At 35.9% G+C, this 21,319-nt stretch overlaps 3 protein-coding genes across 4 annotated transcripts; all 3 read right to left on the bottom strand.

Moving 5' to 3' along the window:
* Positions 1-1,442: 1,442 nt before the first annotated feature.
* Positions 1,443-3,862, bottom strand: LOC141848660 (small ribosomal subunit protein eS7-like). Its single transcript, XM_074736708.1, has 6 exons — positions 3,802-3,862; positions 2,933-3,028; positions 2,786-2,859; positions 2,578-2,701; positions 2,198-2,380; positions 1,443-1,718 (listed from the first exon to the last, which is right to left on the bottom strand). Exons 2-6 carry the CDS (start codon positions 3,005-3,007, stop codon positions 1,596-1,598), a joined length of 579 nt encoding a protein of 192 aa, XP_074592809.1. The 5' UTR covers positions 3,008-3,028; positions 3,802-3,862; the 3' UTR covers positions 1,443-1,595.
* Positions 3,863-5,069: 1,207 nt separating this feature from the next.
* Positions 5,070-10,894, bottom strand: LOC141848231 (glucan endo-1,3-beta-glucosidase 9). The gene is made up of 2 exons (XM_074736290.1): positions 10,515-10,894; positions 5,070-6,211 (listed from the first exon to the last, which is right to left on the bottom strand). Exons 1-2 carry the CDS (start codon positions 10,892-10,894, stop codon positions 5,098-5,100), a joined length of 1,494 nt encoding a protein of 497 aa, XP_074592391.1. The 3' UTR covers positions 5,070-5,097.
* A 2,062-nt stretch (positions 10,895-12,956) lies between these two features.
* Positions 12,957-19,679, bottom strand: LOC141811591 (chlorophyll synthase, chloroplastic-like). 2 transcript variants are annotated; one of them, XM_074699611.1, is made up of 15 exons: positions 19,506-19,679; positions 19,369-19,425; positions 19,141-19,241; positions 17,282-17,369; positions 16,269-16,354; positions 16,088-16,174; positions 15,014-15,079; positions 14,837-14,920; positions 14,670-14,731; positions 14,499-14,574; positions 14,358-14,420; positions 14,193-14,274; positions 13,571-13,647; positions 13,357-13,404; positions 12,957-13,279 (listed from the first exon to the last, which is right to left on the bottom strand). In XM_074699611.1, exons 1-15 carry the CDS (start codon positions 19,627-19,629, stop codon positions 13,217-13,219), a joined length of 1,164 nt encoding a protein of 387 aa, XP_074555712.1. In that variant the 5' UTR covers positions 19,630-19,679; the 3' UTR covers positions 12,957-13,216. The 2 variants fall into 2 exon arrangements, with proteins under 2 accessions (XP_074555712.1, XP_074555713.1); XM_074699612.1 differs by having other exon boundaries at positions 19,141-19,238.
* Between the last annotated feature and the right edge of the window lie 1,640 nt (positions 19,680-21,319).

The following is a 21,319-nucleotide window of genomic DNA, read 5'->3' as shown; positions in this document are numbered from 1 at the left end:
CGGACCGACACCGATCGACGCGCCGGCCAGTGGCGCGTCGATCGGGCCCAGTCCGGCGGCCGGAGATGGCCGGACGACGATGAAATCGCGGCGGCAGTGGGCGTGAGTGGGAGAGCGGCAGTTTCCGGCCGATTTCGCCGTCGTCCGGCCGCCGGACCGACGCCTGTCGACGCGCCGGCGAGTGGCACGTCGATCGGGGCCGGTCCGACGGCCGGAGGTGGCCGGACGGCGAAACGGGAGCGGCGGCAGTGGGCGTGGGTTGGGTGTCGCGCACGGGAGTCGGGATTTTTCGTCGCGCAGGATATCAATCCTATATATATATATATATATTTATATATATATTATATTAACCAGTCAACTTAGAACTAAGATCGTTTAATTTTTAAATGAGCTATTTTCGAATCGAACTCGAACTAAACTCGTTTAACTTTAAAACGAACCTTTTTCGAACCGAACTCGAGATGTTCGCAAACTATTTAATTTCATTACGAGTAAAGCTCGAACTTAAGAATTAAAGTTCGAATCGAATTTGAGCCGAACTCGAGTTTAGGAAAAACGAACTGAGCTCGAACTCGAGACTCTTACTGTTCGACTCGGCTCAATTCGATTACACCCCTTGCTTTTTTCTAAAACCTTCTGCAACTTTTCATTTTTATGGAATTTGATATAATATTTAAATTTTATTTTAAAATCTAGCATCCTGTGGCAGTGGCAAACTGTTGGATCTCCATAAACTGATAATACAAAACTCATGTACACATAATACAAATTTAAATTTTATATTCTTGTTTGGATGAAATCAATTTTCAACACAATATCACATCAATTTAATAAACCAAACAAGGTTGCAAATCAAGAATCTAACACAGTTTTTTTGAACAAATTTTATTTGATTATCTTCAAATTTATTTGATATCCAACCAAATGAAGTCAAAACAAATCTAGTATGCTTGACTACCCTTGCACTGTTTTTATAAAGTCAAATTTGACTTGAACTTAAGTTTATTTGATATCCAACCAAATCAAATCATTTCATTTAGATTTATCAAACTCTCAACTTTTCCTTTTTAAATTTATCTTATTAATTAATTTGATAAAACATTTAATTTATTTATTTATTTATTTTAAAACATATATAAACTCTTAATCCCAGCTACCAAATCAACCCTGAAATTAAGAGTATTTATATAAAATCATTCCAAGTAAAAGAGATCACTATACATTAAGTAGGAAGCCTCACTAAGTCAATTCGAAATAACACAAAAAAACTGGATATTGAATGGTACAAACCGTGCATTGAAAATAATTGTCTGAAAACTTGAGTGCCTGCTTCAAAACTTGTCATGTTGGCGTAGCAATCTACAAACTCGACCAAAACATGCGTTACAAATCCAAGTTTAGTTAAAATCTAATTTTGTTTGAAATTAATCAACCAACAGAAGTAAGGCAAGATGAATAATCAAGGAACATGACAACTCTTCAATGTTCAGAAGCTGATAGCTAACATATATTATAAAAATAAGGGAGCATAGACGTCCATAGTAGTCTGAATTCGAGTTCTAAATTACTATGCTATTTTTGGGCGAAGGCTTGATTTATGCACTCTCCGTCACCGGATACTCAAAGACAACGTCCTTGCCGCAGAGCTTCCGGTAGACACCTGAAAATGTCTCCAGCTTGTACTCCGTGTTGTTCCGTTCCTTTGGATCCAGGAAAATCTGGTTCAAGAAAACTCATGTTAAGCTACACAGATCAATTCCAACAACAAAGTGAGCTTAAAAGAATTAGGATTTCAATTACAAAAGCAAACAATATGCAAAGAACAGTATGCAAATCCTATCGCAATCAGCCTATTTGCATGCCTTCCACTGTCGTTATCTAGTAAGAAATCCAATTTCATAAAACCAGGTGATATGCACAAGCCAATAAGACAAGCGATCAACATCATTTTTGCTGTGGTTGATCCTGGCACAGAATTGGTACCCATTGAAAGTATCTCATAAAAGATGGACCAACAAGTCGGAACATATAAGACTATTTTGTAGTGTTTTCTAATGGAATATAATTTTTTGATAGGTACTTCATGTTTGTGGATTGTTTCCAGAAATATTACATTAGTAATGGGAAAAAAACACTAACCCAACCAGAAGATCAACACAAAAAAAAAACATAAGAGACAGTGACATCAAGGAACAACCTTTATTATCTTGGAGCCATCCAAACGATATCTTATACGCTTCCCAACAATCTCAGCAGGGAACACAACATCCTCTAATATTGCATCATGAACTGCAGTGAGTGTTCGACTGCGAGGACGCACAACAGCCGAGCCTTTCTTTGGAGGTTTTAATATCCTTCTTGTTGCAATTAGAACCACATCCTATTCATAGAAATTAACAAACCAAAACAATGATAACCATGAGCAAAAATGTGAGTAAGCATAAAAACAAATCTCACATTGGGTTTAGGGAGCATACTTAACACATTTATCTTCAGCATAGTTGAGTGCATGTAGTTTCATTTATTTATTTAACATTGTTAAGATAAGAAAGAAAAAGAAAGTGAATGAAGCCTCACCTTTCCACTAAATTTCTTCTCCAATTCTCTGACTAGCCTCACATGAATTTTCTTAAAAGCTTTCCGGAGCCTGTAAGGAATATGAATAACAACAGCTTTCCTGTTGCCTGCAATATCTATTTGCCTGCATCATAGAGCAAATTTCAATCAAACGATTCAGCCTATCAGCTCTCTTTGAACATAAAATAAGTAAATTGAATGCACTTACACTGCTGAATTGATATATAGGTCTTTTAAGTCACTCTTCAGCTCCTGGTTACTATTTTCCATATCAAAAAAGGCCTGGAGAAAGACCCAACCAATCAGTACCTAAAATAAATATGGAAAGGATCATCACGCTCAGATGTATCATTACCTGAGCAACAGTGTCTTCAAACTCTGTAGGTTCCAATCCCTTTTCCTTTTGGATTTTCTTCCTTGCAGTAAACATTTTGATTGCTTATTGCTCAACCTGTTACAAAGAATGCATAAAATAATTAAATTTAAATGTAAAATAGAGAACAATTAATGCTGTTAAAGAGGCATGCTAGAATTTTAAATAGAGTGGTTTACCAAGCTTGTATTCAAATTAAGAATTCAACTTAAAAGATTTCACCCTAAAACTCCTAGAACTAAATTTCTCATGTTGATTATCCAGATATATCAAAAAACCTAAAAGTGTCATGATCAACGATGACAATGCTAAACATCCAAATCTGTACATTACTAGTCAACTAATAGTTGGCATGAAAAATCGATTCAGTGAAACAAACTTCAAAAAACTTATAATAATTCCGTGGAAGATAATAAAGTGGTGATTTAGAGCTAAATCAAACGTTGCATGGCAAGCAAGTACTGATATGATCCACAGATGTCTTACCACTAAATCAACATTGTGTAATTAGACAAAATTAGCATCCATCTAACGCAACATATAAGCAAAAAAGCACAGGGAACTCAATGAGCCCAACTTATAATCCAAAAATCAATTGGAACCATGGACAACAACTTAATCCATCAGTGCTCCACGGATGAAGGTTAACAGATGGAATAGGACCGCACCGTAAAGCTTATAAAAAAAAAGCAGATTCTGAGATTAAGTTAGATCGTAAAGGGAAAATAGAAATGAACGAACACAAAAAAGCACACACACACACACAAAAAAAAAACTCGAAGAAATAGACGCCCGCATAGCTTCAGCTGAAAAGAAGAAGGAAGAAGCGTTTGAGAGGCGAAAGGAAGAACCTTCGGGTCCGCCGAGCGCAGTAGGAAGTTGGGAGATCACAACGGCGGATTAGGGTTTCTCGACCGGGGAACGACCCCCTCTTATAGTGCTCGAAGAGACGGGGGAACCTCTTTAAAATTCCAGTTTTACCCTAATACGTCCCAAGGATGAGTTAAATCACAGCCGTCCAAAAGCGGATGAATTAACATTGAATATGAAATGAATCAAAATTTTTTAATTTTAAATTTTTAAATAAAAATTAAATAAATTAAACTGATAAAATATCATTATTTCGAAGCATAAAATATCAATTATTTCGGATCGATAAAATAATCAATTTTTTAAAATCAATTAATTAAGAATTTATAATTCTTTAAAAATTTAAAAATTATTATTTTTTATTTTAATTAATTTTATTTATTCAATTTAATCAAATAAAAAATTTAAAAATCAAAATTGAATTAAATTGATTATTTAAAAAATAATTAAAATTCTAAATGAATTAAATTAAATTTCAATTTATTCAATTTAATTAAATTTTTACTTATCCTTAACTGTAATATCCATGACATCATTTGAACGGTTCATATTGAAGCATCAAATGAATACGATGGTACATAGCCATCATTTGAATGCATATAAATTATATTCTGAAGAATTTACTTGATAGATAAATTATAAAAAAATCATCTATTTTCAAAATTAATCAAGCCTAAATTATCAAAGAAAAAAGTTTTACACAAGTCTACCTATCCATGACTAGGCAAGAATTTTTAACTAAAGACATCTTTTTGGAGCCACAGCTAAAAATTTCCAAGAAATCACAGCTGAGAATAAGTGGAGCATCATATTAAGATAACATAATCTAGCTTTGATGGGAACAACCCCAAACCAAATTGAAAGGGAGAGGTGCATAAACTAACAGTTAAAATCACAACATTCTTGATAAATAAATTGATGATAAAATAGGCATTTTTGACTGAGTTCAAGATGCCACACCATACGAAGGGCATATTAGGAGGAGAAAATTGACTTGTATGATCCAAAGTTTCTTACTGCCAAAGAACGCTACAAATGGCAGGCCCCCTCGAATAAATAGTAAAGCCATGCTTGATACAGAACTTGACTAGCAAGCTACCTTTGCCACTAAAACTGTTGCTCGAGTCACCTAGTTAACTTCATTTTTTGCAGGGCAAGCAAGCGGCACCAATCCAACCAGAAATCAAGGTGTCATCAGTTTGTCATAAAACAAATTTGCATAGTCTAGGTTGAAAGTATTGAAAGTGTGATCCCATGGAAGTTAGATCCTGAGCACATCAAAGCCAAACTAATAAGAAAAAGGAAACAAGGGTTGGTCCATGAATCCAAATCCACCATTCAACTCCTCTGTGAATAGATGGAGAATGAGAAGAGTGTACTGCAACAGTGTATAGGCAATCACCTACCGATGGGTCCACAGTAGTTATTAACCCCAAACCACCAAAATCACAACTATCTGCACTCTGGTCATGAAGCTGAAAGAAGCTGTTGAAAGCATATGAGGCATTCCCTGGCCAACCAATTCCAGAGCAAGAGCCTCCAGCAGACAAAGCAGAGCAATCAGCATTAGAACAAGCTTGTGACACACTGCCAGAAATATTTGACATGTCCTTGTTGTTATTCACTACACACCACTTCTGAGCAAGGTATTCAACATCATGAGCATTTACAAGTGCTTTCGAGCCTTGACCAAGGTCCACTGTATATTTTGCCTGGCCATCAAATGTGAAGATGCCCCAGTGTCTTTCATAATTTCCAGATTTGATGCTCCTTCGATCTTCATCTAGTAGACTAAAGGCATAAGTCTCCCTTGGTGGTCTTTTTGGCCTGAGTGGAGTACCAGCTTTGCTCTGCAAGTGGTCCATAAGCCCTTGCATGAACCTCTGGGCAATTGCAGGTGTGGCATTCATTGCCCCATCTGTGGGCCATCCTATCTTCCCCACAATTATATCCATTTCACCATAACCAACTTTTGATAAAGCCGAAACCAAACTGTCTATGCTCATATCAAAGTAGTTTGTGTACTTGTTAGCTCCATCAGTTAATGGGCGCAAATTTGTTTGAAAGAGAAAATAACTAAGAGAGAGGTTCTTATTCTGTTGAAGGCTTGCAAAAGGATTCATGTTAATCACAAAGGGTGAACCATACTTGTGGAGGAAAGAGAGGAGCTCAATCATAGTCTTGTTGAGATCAGGCCTGAAGTGATTCTTTGACGGGAGGTTAGATTCAGACTGGTAGATATCAGAACTGCATGGAACGATGACTTTTATCTTGTTTGCTAAATCCATGGCAGCCAATGACCGCTGAACATTAGTTGCAGCACCAACTACAAACGGCTGAAATTCTTGCCCATAACTGAGGAGAAATGGCTCGTCACCAATAGCAACAAACCTGTTAAAAATATATTTAGTTAGCTTTTAGATGTAGGCTCAGTTATCCTTAACAATTAGGTGAAAATATCAGAAGAAAATGTTAATGCTAAAAACTGACAAGCAGATGTCATTTGTGGCATCGAAAAAAAATACTGACAATAGAACAAAACAAACTAACTTAAAAAATGGAGCAAAAAACTCATCACTCAATGAAATCTTTGTCAAAATATTTGTTGAGCAAAAAACCCAATGATTTGATCCAGTAAACCAAATATTTGCTGAAGCAGTGATCACACGTAAAGAGAACTGCTTGCTATCATCTAGTTACGACAGGAAGACAGGATGCTTTCAGTTTTCAGTGCAGGTAAAACATGATTAGATACAAGAGAAATGCCCATGGTAAAATAGGCTCCTAATTATCTCCATTTGTTTCAAAATCTGACTGTATATGGGGATAGCGGAATATCTCATGTAGCATTTGATAGTATGTGTGATACTCTCATAATTGATGGCAATAATATCCCAAGAATAAAATAGACCAGCACACAAATGAATTTGTGTGATATATATATATATATATATATATATATATATATATATATAAGGGCTATAAGTAAAAAAAAAAAAAATCTATTAGTAGAAAGTAGAAATAAAATCCAAAATAGACTAATAAATTGGAACCAAATAAAAATAACTCAATCTAAAGACCCATTGTTGTTCCTAATCGCTGAAATGGAACTAAATCTCCTTTCTACAAAATCTCCTATAAAATAATCTTAAAACCCTTCTTGCTTTTGTCTGTGAAAACTCCTAGCACCTTCAAGAACATTGCACGAAATCATCAATATTGTCAAATACTGACACATTACCCAAGATTGTTGTGCGAAAACCTTCAAGGAGCTCTCTTCCTCAGATTGTAAGCCGGCTGCTCTCTGGAGAACAATTATTGCAAACCTAATTTATTTTTACATATTAGGCTTCTGGGTTGCTCCTTCGTGCAGAATGAGTTGATCCTGAAGGAAACTGCATATCATGATGCTTTGGATGTTGTGCATAATTGAGCATGAGACTTGAGCTCACATGGTCAAGTCAAGGGCTACCCAACGCCCCTGTGTCCAGTATTAGACACGTGGGCAAGTTGCCCGAATGAATCTCCCCATGGAACTTATAAAAGGCAGGGGCCTTTAGATTGTTGGTGTCCTAGCATGATGTTGCCTTGCTAGCAAGCTTCTCATGCCTCTCTGACATAATCGAGATCATCAATGTATCATTAGTATTCTCATTAGCATGCGACTCTCCAATCACTTGTCGTATCTAGCGATACCTTACAACAATATTTTTTATTTTGGATTGATACATGTTCCTACTCAGATCTATAGCACTCTAACTATTATAATAAATCTCATATTCATCTTGCTTGAACTCAATTCTTGAAGAAAGCCTCTTTACCAAAAGCATCTCCTTATAAGTTTTGACAAACAATTCTGTCTCATCCATTCAGAAATGGTCCTTTTAAAGAGAGAATGGGTGGTTACTCAAAAAATTGGGGCTCATTAATGGACTTTGTTGACCTATTTCATGAACTTGATGCACTATTATATCTCAGAATAGAATAATAATAAACCATGTTATTTGCATTTGATTTTGAGGTGTGCTCCAGCAATCATATCAGAATGCCTTCACTCTAGTTAAGGGAGAAGTATCAAGCTCAGAAATGATTGGAAAATGAGCATACAAGGAGACACTAATCAAATTGAAAGAACTCAAGAATGAAAAATCAATCAAAATGAATCAGAAGTATCAGGTTTTGTGCTATACTTTTGAGCAAATTGAAAACTCCTAGTGTCAATCCCAAGTCAGGATGAAAAAAAGGTAAAGGGTTGCATTAGGTTGACACAGTCAACATTAACTGTCTAAACCTAACATGAATTTTGACCATAAGTTTTGTATGCAAGATAGATCATCAGAAGCATGTGATGCAATATCTTGATAAAAGGATAGGATAAGAGGTCACCTGAAAGCAACCCATCACATCAGTGCCCAAATGTGATGTCAAATGAGCAAGGGTTGTTGCATAGCTGTAGGCCAATGCAGGTAAAAAAGTACATGATTATAGGATTATATTTAACAACTTGGAATATAAGAACACTTTCAAGGAAAGAACAAAAATTAGTACGTATATATATATATAACATGCTTAGAAAACAAAATGGATTGGAGAAAAACCCATACAAATTACAAATAGAGAATACAAGTTTTAAAATCCAAAGCTCAATAAAGCGATAATATCCATAAAGTTTACTCAAAACAGTTGGGACACACATCACTTGATGATCATGATGATGAATGAATTCATAACCAAATCCAAGATAAAGTTAAAAGGAATAAAAACATGTTAGAATTAAGTTGAAAACGAAATTCAATTAGGAATATAGTTTTAAAATGGTTAATTGAAATAGCTTTAGCTTATTGACACAAGGTTAAAAATTTCAATTGTGGGACTCATCTCCTTAGGAAACCATCTCAATTTCAAACTGACATTTAGTGAAGATCGAACCATGTTGACTTAGTTTAGGTCTAACAAGGGGGTTATATATAGACCTAAGAGACCTCAATTAAGGTGTAACTAGATCAGTAATAGGTGAAATTATGAACATGAGATAAATAGACTTGATCTAGGTTCAATTTAGACCAAAACTAAAAAAACTTAAATTACACCAAAGTTAATTTGTATTGGATAAGACTGATTTGACATTGAACTGAGTTTACTTTGAACTAAATCAGCTAGACCCAAAATAAGATATATAAAAAAATAATATATGTTAATTACTATTGAATGATTCCTCTCGTTCCCCTCCCTCTCCTCATGTTTTCTTCCTCCATCTGACTTGTCTTCTTTCCCAATGTGAGATTAATTATTAATTAAGAGACTACTACGCATGAGAATGAGTGAGAGGAAAAGGAAAACAACAAGGAAGAAAAGGAGGAAGAATGTTTGGTACCTCACTCTCCCTTTCAAGCATTATGAAAGTTCTACTTACCCAATTTGGAAAAAAAACAAAGGCATAGCATGACATCGCCACCTAGACCATCATGATTTCCTTTTCAATACATTGATGGAATGATAGATTTATCTCGTGCCGACCAAAATAGGGCAGAGTTTAAAAGCATGTAATGGAATATACATTAATTGACCAATAGGTAAGGATATGATCATTGCAAGGTAAACATCATACTAACCATTAACCTCTAAGAACAACAACTAGAACTACCAAACTAAGCCTCTCATGAGTTGCCTGTATTTCTCTAGATTGATTTATCTTCTTATATTGAATGGCATTTAACAAATTTGATTATAGATACTCATGCAAAGATAAATTGTTAATAGGTATGTACGTATCATATAAGATTGGCATAGTCAGGACTTATACAACTTGATGATGATGATAAAACCTCAAATGAGATTACGGGATTGATTAACCATATATTATGTAAGCAAATTGATCATTTGTGCATAACCTCAACTAGGCAAGGCAACAAGTGCAAAATGCATTCTTCGTAGTTGTAATCTTAAACACATACCTGAATGCATCTCTAATACAGATTATGTTATATAATCCCCTGGTTAGTAAGGTTAAGGAAATTAAGAAGTGGTTTTGCCTACATTGAGCACTGCATACCTTAAGTAGCCTTGATTGTGAATCTATGGTATAATTGACGCACCTTTACTGTAATTAATCTCTATTCAAGCAAGCATTAGGGCCTTTAGGCTAAAGCGTGGCCCATCTTCATGCTTTACCATTGCACATTACATTGTCCAACTAAAAATGTCAATCACATAAGAAATATTTCAGCATTGTTTTAACTGTAGCATACTACTTTTCCTACTCAAGCATTCCCCTCTAGAGTCAGTACTGAACATGAGCTGAATTAAAATGGATAAAATTTAAAGAACTTCAATGTCCATGTTTGATGAATGCAAGTTTATTTAAACAAACAAATGTGTAGCGCTCATGGTCATCATATGGTTAAGGCAAATTCCAGTGGAAAAACCTTCAGACCTGAATTATATAGGAGAAACCCAACAAGTAGCAACCATCAAAGTTCAAAATTTGAACAGAGGATAATTACTAGTCAGTAACAATCAAAAACCATATAATACTGCCACGACTAGCTACAACAATAAACGAACCATGAGTCAGATGGTAAATCGACTAAAAGCAATCAAGACCAAGATGGAAACCCTACATTTACCAATCAATCAGCCTAAAGAGAAACGGAAATCGGACGACAAAGAAAAAGACAGTGAGTATAAGTCTTACTCGATTCGAACAGAGCCTCCAGCGGCTGGCAAGTAGCGCATAACGTTATCGTGGACCCAGCTTGCGGCGGCGGACTTGGAGGAGCTGAGTGCGCGGAGCATCTCGTTTGGCACGCCGATGGAGACGCCTATCCCGGAGCCAACGAGGCTGGCCAGCGCGGAGGGGTCGGCGTCGAGGAGCTTCACTCGGGCGACGCCGTTTGCCTTGAGGAGCTCCGTCACTACGACTGACGGGGGCAGGGTATGCGACGAGGAGGTTCCCCAGTTGACGCCCACAGCCAAGGCGCCCCACCAGCCACTCCTCCTCTGCCACCATGAGGGCGGCGAGACGGCCAATAGTACAAGCGACAGCAGCAGTTGCATGCGGTGGTTCGCCGGCATTGCGCCTGCTCCGATACGCTTCTGCAACGGGAGAGAGAGAGAGAGAGAGAGAGAGCGAACTCTGAAGTGTAGGAACTCGGAAGTAATTTAATTTCTTTGCTCTTTTTTGCCTTTTCCGTGTACCCATTGCATTCGCCCATGTTGGCACCTCACTGTGGCTAGTTCGCGATAACCTTAGGGCCCACTAGAAAGCAGCAATATGAGCGATGGGTATCGTTTTGTGAGCTTTCTTGTGATTATTTGCAGAACTCCCGAGGCAGGAAATTTTGAGTGGGGGTGCAACGGGCCGAATGTGGGCCCACAACTGAGGGCTCAAATTGGCCCGCCTGAAAATCAATGGGGAAATGTTGAATTACATCATAACTTTTTAAATTTATGAGGGTTTATTTTACTATAAATTTTCAAAAGTTATGATAAGTCTATTAAGGCAATTTCTAAATTTATTATTAAATATGTTATCTTTTAGTTCAATAAGATTGAGTTACACCAGTGTAATCTTATCGCCTGGCATCACCGAAGTGCATTAATCCTCATCATCAAGATGGGCGAATGGGGTGAGAGAGGCTCAAACACTCGACCTCAAGATAACTCATCGAGCTACGATGACCTACGCGCTAGCCAACTGCGCCACCACCCGATTGCAAAAATAAAAAAAAATTATCCAGATAAACTTTTTATAATGATCGATACTACTACCAAAACAGCCCTATTGTCAAAAACCCTCTAAGACAACACCTTAGTCAACAGGCCCCTCAAAGGGGATTTTATATTTTTTGCTAAGAAGACTTAAAGTGGAATCTCAGACAACACATGTCTCCATGTTTACCATTTGGGATAAGTCACTTCGACAAAAAAAAATTATCATAGAACTGACTAGGGGTGCAAATGAGTCGAATCGAATCGAATAATATAAAAATATTGATATTCGAATTCGATTCAAAGCTCAAAAATATTAATAATTTTGGCTCAAGTTTAATTCGAAATATGATTCGAGCTCGAGTTCAATTCAAATTATTCGAACATTAATTCGAGCAGAATCAAACTTTAGTTTGAAATGCCTTAAATTATTCGAGTTCAATTCGAATTATTCGAATCTTAATTCGAACAAAATCAAATTTTAATTCGAAATACCTTAATTCGAGCGGCTCGCGAATAATATTATAGATTCGAATTCGGCTCGAAAAATTATCGAACATGTTCGAGTTCGGCTCGAATTCGATAATTTCGAATACGAATCAAATATTATTCGAACTGGCTCGAAAAGCTCGTGAACCGGTTCGATTCGTTTGCACCCTTAGAGCCGATCATGTGGGGCCGTTGAGGTAGCAAATTTTAACTTTTGCTAAAATGATTTTATTGCCACATTTTAGTTCAATAAGATATTTTATTTGAAATTTTGACATGTTCTATGTAACTAACACAAGGATATCTTCTAGGAATTAAAATTTAGCAAGCAAAGAAAGACAAATAATTACTACTCCCTGGCATAAGTGACTATGCCCTTCTCCCTTAGTCAACAAACAACTATAACTCTTATCGAATCGATTGGTTCGATTAGTGAGGAATGTCTTCCAAAGGTGAAGAATCTTACAATCTTATTTTACAATGAAAAAAAAAAGACAAGATAATACAATGTATATAACAATATGAAATAATTACAAAATTGAAGCTTTTTTTTTTGCTTGTTTACACTTGATGTTTCTAATTTTCTTTTAAATCTAATTGCTCAAGGACATTGAGAAAATCTCTTCTTGTTGTCCTTCTTATACACTTTTTTGTCTTAAAGAGATTTTACCTTTAAGACTATGAAACTTCCTTATCAATTTAGTATCTACTAATACTAGGCCTTGCCTCTAAGACTTCTTCACCTACTTAGTATTAGTCAACTTTGACTTATTAATACTTCCATTTGCTAAGAGGCTAACCTACAAGACTTCCTAATCCACCTAATGTCACTTGGTTGTACTTAGATCCAATATTTTAGGACATAATTTAAATTAAAACCAATTTAATAATTTTATCTAAAATTAATTTTAAAAAACTTATTAGGAAGTTTCAAATCTTTTAATAATAATTTTATAACCATTATAAAATTATTTCAAAATTACATTTATTCCAAATTATTTTTTACCTCACTTATAATAGTAATTTGGCACAAAGAATTAATTATATCTTAATTTAACACACTAGTGGGAGGTGAAAGATGGCTTTGTCATATTCAATTCATGATTCAAAACTTATAAACTTTAACTTATGTGAATATTGAGAGCCAAACCACGCCGATAATTGCAAAATCACTGGGCAAGAAGAGGCCTCGGTGAATCAGTGACTGGTCGCCAAGGCTGTTACTAGCAAACCTAGGATCAGGAAGGGCTGAGCACTAGTCTGCTTGTGAAAAATGAAATCATGTTATTCCAATTTTGACATCGAAGACCAGGATACATGAAATGAAATGGAACTACCTGATACTCGACGTCATACTTAACAGGATCTTTCAAGAAGTATTGGAACTGCCAAGAAAAATGTGAAGATATCATGAAGACAAACCAGAACAGATATATATTTCGTTGGGTTACAGTGTATCAGGTATTCATTTTCAGAGGATTCCACTACAACCTCAGATTTTTTTTTCCTAGAAGAATAGCTCACTGAGGTGGATAATTCATAGTTTCATACCTGAAAATATATTTGTGGAAGAATCAATCCAAGCAATGCTAATGCATAGAATGGCTTGTCAGCACCAAGAAGGTATGCTGGAACAAGGATAAAAACAAGTTACAAGTGAATTCTAAATTTAAAATCAGAATAAACAAGCAGTCAGAAGGCAATAACAGCATGCTTTTATCTCCACCAAATCTGTGGAAGACTATAAAAGACACAGCTGCATTGGAAGTTTAAATAAGATTCTTCATGGAATGTGAATTTTATCTGAGTTAGTCAGCTATGAACCTGAACAAAAAAATCATAATGCATCAAAAGGTAAGGTGAGAAGCTGGACAGAGAAACAAAAGCCTAGAAAAAGGTGATAAAGAAAATAATATCCTCATCTACATGGCACGAGGAAGAGAACCGAGTTAGAGATAGGTTCATATGAGAAGATGCTTTTGTTCTTTTAGTTATACCCCATTAGATTTTGCTAAATCTTTCAAGACACCATTCAACTTACAAAAATGTCGCCTTTTATTAGCTTCCATAATTAACTTATGCATTTCATACTTTTAAGACGAAATCTGAAGGTTTCTATTGAAACATGGGAAGAAAAGGAGAAGATAAGAAAGCTGTATATGTATTTATATACCTGCAACTGAGAACTGGGTAATATCTATAGCACCTACGCAAATCCATTTAGCAGTATCCATGCCAAAAGCAACTGGAAGTGACTGTGAGAACAGGTGTGCAATTATGGGCGTCAGTTTAAGCCATACCAATGCTAGCATTCTGGAAATATGGGCTACGAGCCAACCTGAAGTCCCAAAGCCCTGTCTCCTTCAATGCTTTTAAAATCATTTACTATTGCAATTCCAAGCTGAAACAAAAGAACACAATATTAAATTAAATATCGCAATATGTTTACAAGACTGGCTTGTAGAATAACCGCTAGTACCCCAGCTATACTATAAAGGAGTGTCAAGACAATTATATCAGGTGTAAGAGTTCCAAAGAGTGCTTGACCAGCCCACCTACCAACATACATTTGAATAGAAAGCTCAGAGCAGAAATAAATGGTAAAGAAGCAAGAGCAGAGCCAATTATGATAACAAGCATCAACAACTACCATGGCAGACAGATGTAACTTGCTCCTAAAGCAAAATTTCCAATCCAGCCATTCTGCTTGAGCTGCAAGAGTCAGAAATTAAAATGAGAGTAAATAGATTTTAAGGATAATTTGGTTCTAACAATCCAAAGTTTCACTTTAATACAGTAGAGATGAAATGTCTGTACTTTAAGAGGAGGCGCTGAATATATGTAAGAGAGAAGAGATCCACCCACAGCCAAATAAAAAATGTTAGGCGATTTGTGCCCCGCCTGAAATTAGGTGGTTGAAAATTTTAGTGTGGAAAAAAAATACTAAGGTGCCCCATCTAAGTAAACATCATTAAAATACTCAAGAAGACCTACCCACACATCTAACAGGCCTGCCAATCCAAGACCTGCTAAAAGAAGCACCCAAATTTGGGCTATAACCTGAGAAAGAGATTTATTAAAAAGGATGCAATTGTTTCTTAACAAGTTTGCACAATCAACAATTCCTTGTCCTTTCAACAACTGAGCATTAGCCAATTAATGTTTCTTAAAATGATTAAAGGAAAGAAGATAATCTGCTAATTCCATTGCTACCTATAACATCCAACAAGCTTTGTCTGCTCTGTTACAGTAGACAATAGTTGCAACGAGTTGTGGAGCCAGAAATTTTTTCTTAGTGGATGGAGACAATGTTTTCAAAATTGTTTCGAAACAACCAGCAACAAAGTACTTAATCCAGTCGAACTGTGCATCAAACTGAGAAAAGTCAAGAAAGAATCAAACAAATGTCAAACCCAATTGACCTGAGTTTTTTTTCTTTTTGAATTATCATTACATTTTCCTCATTTTTGTTTAACTAGTTGGATTCATTAAACATTAGAACTTGCCCTAATCAATAACTACTTATTGATTTAATTTATACATAAAGCACATGATTTATCGTATATATAGTTGTTGTCAATATGATTTCATGTTTACAAATTATGATTGCTCAATACGATATATGCTAGTGCGACTTATGGCATAATTGTCTATGTGCATGTAAGAATGTATTACTTAATGCATTACTATTCTCTTTTTTAGGATTAATTGGTGTTGTTTGTATTTAGTTTCACCCTTGGAAATCAAGATTGGAAGGGTGGTGGTATGAGAAAAAGTGTGAGGAAATAAGGAATGTAGTTGGCCCATTAAGTAGTTTTTTGAGAGATAATGCGGTGGGTAGTGCTGGTGTCTAGTATGGTTTGATAATAAAGTGGGGAAAATATTATTAATCCTTACATGTATTACACCACGTTATTGATTTTTAAGGTCACCCTACTTCAACATATGTAGTTCCACGCTGGTTGCAACCAAGGACTAAGTAGCAGATGTTTGATAGATGGAATGCCAAATGGATCTTGAAGACATAGGTCATGGAAATGAATATTATTTAGTTTAATAGATTTATACCTCACCCTCAGAAATTGCTCCTGAAGGAATAGGACGATAAGGCTCGTTAATTGCATCAATTTCTCGGTCATACCAGTCATTCAATGTCTACAAGCAGAATCAAATGAATACAATGGTTTCATAATCCTTTACAGAAAATTTTGGTTTTATGAGGTTCTAAATATAGTGTCTAGCAGCATACCTGTGTATATCCTGTTAGACAAGGTCCGGACATTATCATACAGACAATAGCTTTAGCAACATCTTCAATATTCCAATGAAAATTTCCTGGAGGCAGTTTAAACATTCACTGGTAAGCAAATCACCACCTCAAAAGATGATAGAAGAAAAGTTAAACATAAGGATGCATAAACTTACCCATCCCAAATCCCATATTAGCCAAAAACTCATTCAACAAAGCGATGCTTTACATGACAGTCGTGTTATTTAACAAAAATATCAAAGTTAACAACTCAGCTAGATCCTCAAACATGTGAGAAGCAGGTTCCTTCAAAATAATTCTCACAGAAAAATAAGATGACCACATGAAATTCAGATGAACAATTTGAAAGAAGAAAAGAAATCTAAGGAATTTATTATTGGATTATATTTGTGTTCCTCTTAAAAGAGACATCAGGGTCCCGCCCTTAGATTGTTAGATAAGGTGGTGAAACAACATGACAAAATCATATGGATGATATTTTGGATTTATATTTACTGGCTTATACCTAGAAATCTGACAAGATTAAAAGATAAATTTATATAGGATTTTAAAAAAATGGGTAATGGCCAAGAAATAAGTGATGGAAAACATGCATAAATGTTTAGAAATTAATAAGGTATAAACTATAAACAAAATAAATATGTGTGGAAATGAAAGCATTCTAGGAGAGCTGCAAGGATGAATCATGCTTTTGAAGTACATATTTATGTTTATAGAGGGGCTGTTACATGTTTCTTTCTGCAGGACCTGTTGACCATTTTCTTATTTGAAAGTCTTTATAAATGATATTGTTATGGACAAATACTGTGTAGCTAACTTAAATGATAATTAAATTATATAATCAAATCTGAATGGATTGTGTTAGGAAGGCATATTACATTACAGGATGGAGATGGACAGTGTCTCTATAATCTGCTCTTCCACAAAAACTAGGGAATATAAGAAATAAACTAGACCAAGTTATCGACCAATGCAAGAAAAAGTTTGTTTACCAGAAGCAGCAGCTCCACAAACCACTCCCCACACTAGTGGAGGCCAAGTGACCGGTTTTGTAAGTTGAAGACGTATCTTCCACTTATTCTGTTTTTATAAAAGAAGTCAGTTCAATATTTGACAAGTACAAAAAGTAACTTAAAATGAATATACAAGTAAAATGAATTAGAAAATACAAGTACTTCTTCCTAGCCATCATCTTTGAAAGAGAACAAGCATGTAAGCAAAAGGCTTTACTGTGATGTAGAAAAGTTTAAAAAACAGAAGACTTCATTCCAGTAGTTTTATCATCTACTGAATATCATCTTTTTCCCATCTTACTCGCCATGGTGGAGGATTCTTCCCTGCAAATATTACAAAGTCACAGTTTGATTTTGAAAATATATTACCACTAGCAGATTACATCCTGAAAAACTAAACCATCTAGGTTACGTAGAAGATGTGACTTATTCTCACTTTACTTACATATCTTCTTTGGTGTTTCTTTCATATTATTTCTCCTGTTTCTATTTAATGTTAGTGATGCGGTCATGCAAGTGAGAGATCTTGGTCCTGATCATGAGCTTGCCTTCTTAATATTTTAGCAAGAGCCAAGCAATTTTTTCAATGAATCTTCCTTTAATTCCCAGCCTGTTGCTATTATTTAACTTTATTTTATTATTCAGAATATGTTTTACAAACCATTTTTCTACCAAAAATTCCACACCAATTCTTTTCAGATAGAATGGAATGAAATTCTTTTCAACATATCTTGTATTAGTTCTCCTTTTCTTTCTTTGTCCCAGATTGTGCACTAAATAGCAACTTGTACAGAAGATTAAGCATCTCAGAATGTACCACTACCAATATTTTCCTTCACCAAACACCTTGTTAAGGAACTTCCACAAGTTTACCAGAAACAACATTAGACTGCCAGGTCTAAACACTTCTCACTTCACTTCCACAGAAGCAACACACAATCAGGTTCTCTAACTATCTATTCTGAATAAAACTCAAATAAAAGAAATATTTGTACGCAATTAGCCTGAATCTCATGAAGTGCATAAACATTTCCCATCCCCATCTCAAACTGAGACCACTTGACTGATCGAGTTGTAAGCCCTGCAGCTCTAGGAGAGAATTTTATGATGTGATTAAGAATGGCCAGCTTAATGCAGGAAGGATGACATAGGCTAGATTCTTGCGATGACGGAAGTTGGATGCTTGAGGTAATAAAGAGACAGTTGTATAAAAAATTGCGACTTCCTATTTTGTAAGTTGGCAATTGTTAAAAAAGCTTGGTACCCCAAAATTTGTCATTCACACAATGCCATTGGCTGTGGAAATAGGACTGCAGAACAATAAGATAATCAAAAAATGAATGAACAACTTTGTACAATGTGTGCCTTCTGATTGAATGAAATATTATGAAACAAACTAAAGGGATGTTCGAAGTACACCTTCACATGGTTATAACTAGTTCATAAGGATTCTCTGGCTAATGGAAACAATCAATAGCAGCTTGTGCAAATACACACTCAACCCAACCAGTAACAAATGAACAATATAGCTTGAAAGGACACGAATCACACCAACAAGTAACTTGGGGCGCACATCAAAATGGTGAAAGAACATTCGCTTAAACATGTTCGAAAATTAGATCAATAGGAAGGCCTTATCGAACTAAATCATGTATCAAACATCTGTCCGGTGTTTAAACTAATTCATCCAATTGTTCAGCCAAATGTCTAATCATCAAAAGATGTAACAATAGGAAGAAAAGGAACTTGAAGTAGTAATAAACAGAACAAGTTTCTATCGGAAGAAAAGGAGGCCCGTAGCTGTAATAGATAGGATATTTTCCTTCCGAAAAGTTTACCGATTCTCGAGCCGCGCCCTTGATTCCAAGAAGCTGATTTAGGCTCGACCCACCAGCTCCGCTACTCGACGGCGCCTTCTCGGGCGCCGCAGCTTTGACTGCTGCACAGTGACATCATAAATAAAACTATTCTTTCTCTCAAGTCTCAGTAGAACTGCATAAAACGAACAAGCAAAAGCAGGCGCAAAATGACGACATCCTACTGAAATGCAATCACCCCTTACGAACCTTCCTTGGCGTCGGTCTCAGCCGCCTTGACTGTAAGCATCCTCCGCTCGGAGGCTCCTATTCAGATCCCAAACAGTCAACCCGATCTGAGAAAACCGGCGAGTAAGAGAGAGGAATGCTTGAGAGAAAGGACTCACTACTTCGGTAAGAGTGATAAGAGAAGGGTGGAGGAGCGCGGACGGCCGGCGAACTGTGACGAAGCGGACTGCGAGCGGATAGGGCGGAGGAGGAAAAGGAGAGAGCGGCGAGAAACGAAGCCATGCCCCCGCAGATCGGAGGGGCTGTGTGAGCTATGGAGTGCGGAGATGGGAATGGGATGTGGAAGTTGGAACAGGGCGAGACGCGAGGCGAGGCGGATAACTTGGCCATCGCGTGGCGTGACCCGCGGCTCAACGGATTACTTAACCTGCACCCCTAACTTCCGACGTTCCGTGTTCGTGCCAATTGGCAATTGCCCCCCGAAAAGTTCGTATTTTCCAGTTTTACCCCTTTTTAAAAATAAATTACTACTCGATGAGATTTTTTTAGTTTTAAAATACTAATTGAAACTTAATTGACTGTTAAAATAAGACTGTTATTTACCTAAACTATTATTGACGTTATTTATGGATTTTGGGTTAATTGAAGAACTCTGCTCGGATTCTGTTCGCTTTTAGGCTTTTATATAACTTTTTTAAAAAAAAATAAATATATTCGAGCTAGTTGAATAGTTGATAAACATGTTAATGTATGCACCTATGTGTCAGGACAATTTATGGATAATTATTTCATAAAAGTAAGTAGTTATCTTTAATCATTTACTTTTCTATACGTTTGTGATTAATGATAAAATTTCATGAATTAATGGTTATATTAATCTGTAAATAATCTTTGATCGGATAAATTTCTAGAGGGGTCATAGATATATAGATCAACGTTGAGTATGACTAGATCGAGATAGACTGAGGGATGGATATCCAATTATACTTGGAAGTGTCAAGTTTAGAGATACATGGGACATGACTCGCTTGAGAAGAAATCACATATTAAGCATCATTGGTCATTCTTCTTATGAACGAGTGTAACTGATATTTTGACTTGAGATTTTCATATATTCTATGCGTGGAATTATATACTTTGATACCATTAAAAGTAGTCTTTAATTGGATTATGATTCATACGGTTGTTGGGTGTATGACAAAGTGTAGAGAGAATAGTATTGAGTCAATATATGATTCATCGCTCTTTTGGATTAGGGAGTTAACATCCTGACCCTTGATAGAGATATTAGTGACTCGAAATCCATAGCTATAGGGAAATGATTTATCATCCAAGAGGAGTCTATTGTATCTTGGAAATCAAGTAAAATAATTAATTGGTGATGATGCATAGCACTGAATTAATTAGGATGTAGTCTAGATGAAGAAATTGAATTACACAGTAATTGATTTCATGGCGGTTTATAATTTATGACTAATATTTAATCACATTGGGTGACTAAAAACTATTGCTAGACGATTACCTTAGTAGATACTAAAATTAATCAATTTATTATTTCTGAATAAGAATTAATTAAATTATTAATTAATTCTGAAATATTGGAAGCTAGAACGGATCAAGATCAAATATGATTTTATTTGATCCAAAGAAGAGAGAATTATTGAAGTCCAAAAATTAATCTTCATCTTCCTTGTATTAATGGAGACTCTTCATCTTCCTTGTATTAATAAAAGCTCTTCATTTTCTTTGTATTAATGGAGACTCTTCATCTTCCTTACATTAATGGAGGCTCTTTATCTTTCTCTTGGAGGCTATAAATAACCACCCTTGTAAGAAGAACAACGAGATAGAACTCTCTCTCCACTTCCCTTTCTTCCATCGAAAGAGATCCATAGTGCTTCCAAAAGATTTTGTCGATCCAAGAGGCTAGCATCTAGCGGATCATGTCTAGTTCGTGATCTAGTGCACGTGG

This window comes from Curcuma longa, chromosome 17 (genome assembly GCF_044706935.1).
Source record: "Curcuma longa cultivar G26 ecotype Majalengka, Jawa Barat chromosome 17, ITB_CL_G26_1.1, whole genome shotgun sequence".
Lineage (NCBI taxonomy): Eukaryota > Viridiplantae > Streptophyta > Magnoliopsida > Zingiberales > Zingiberaceae > Curcuma > Curcuma longa.
Note: the sequence above shows the minus strand (reverse complement) of the source record. Positions and strands in the feature narration are given on the sequence as shown.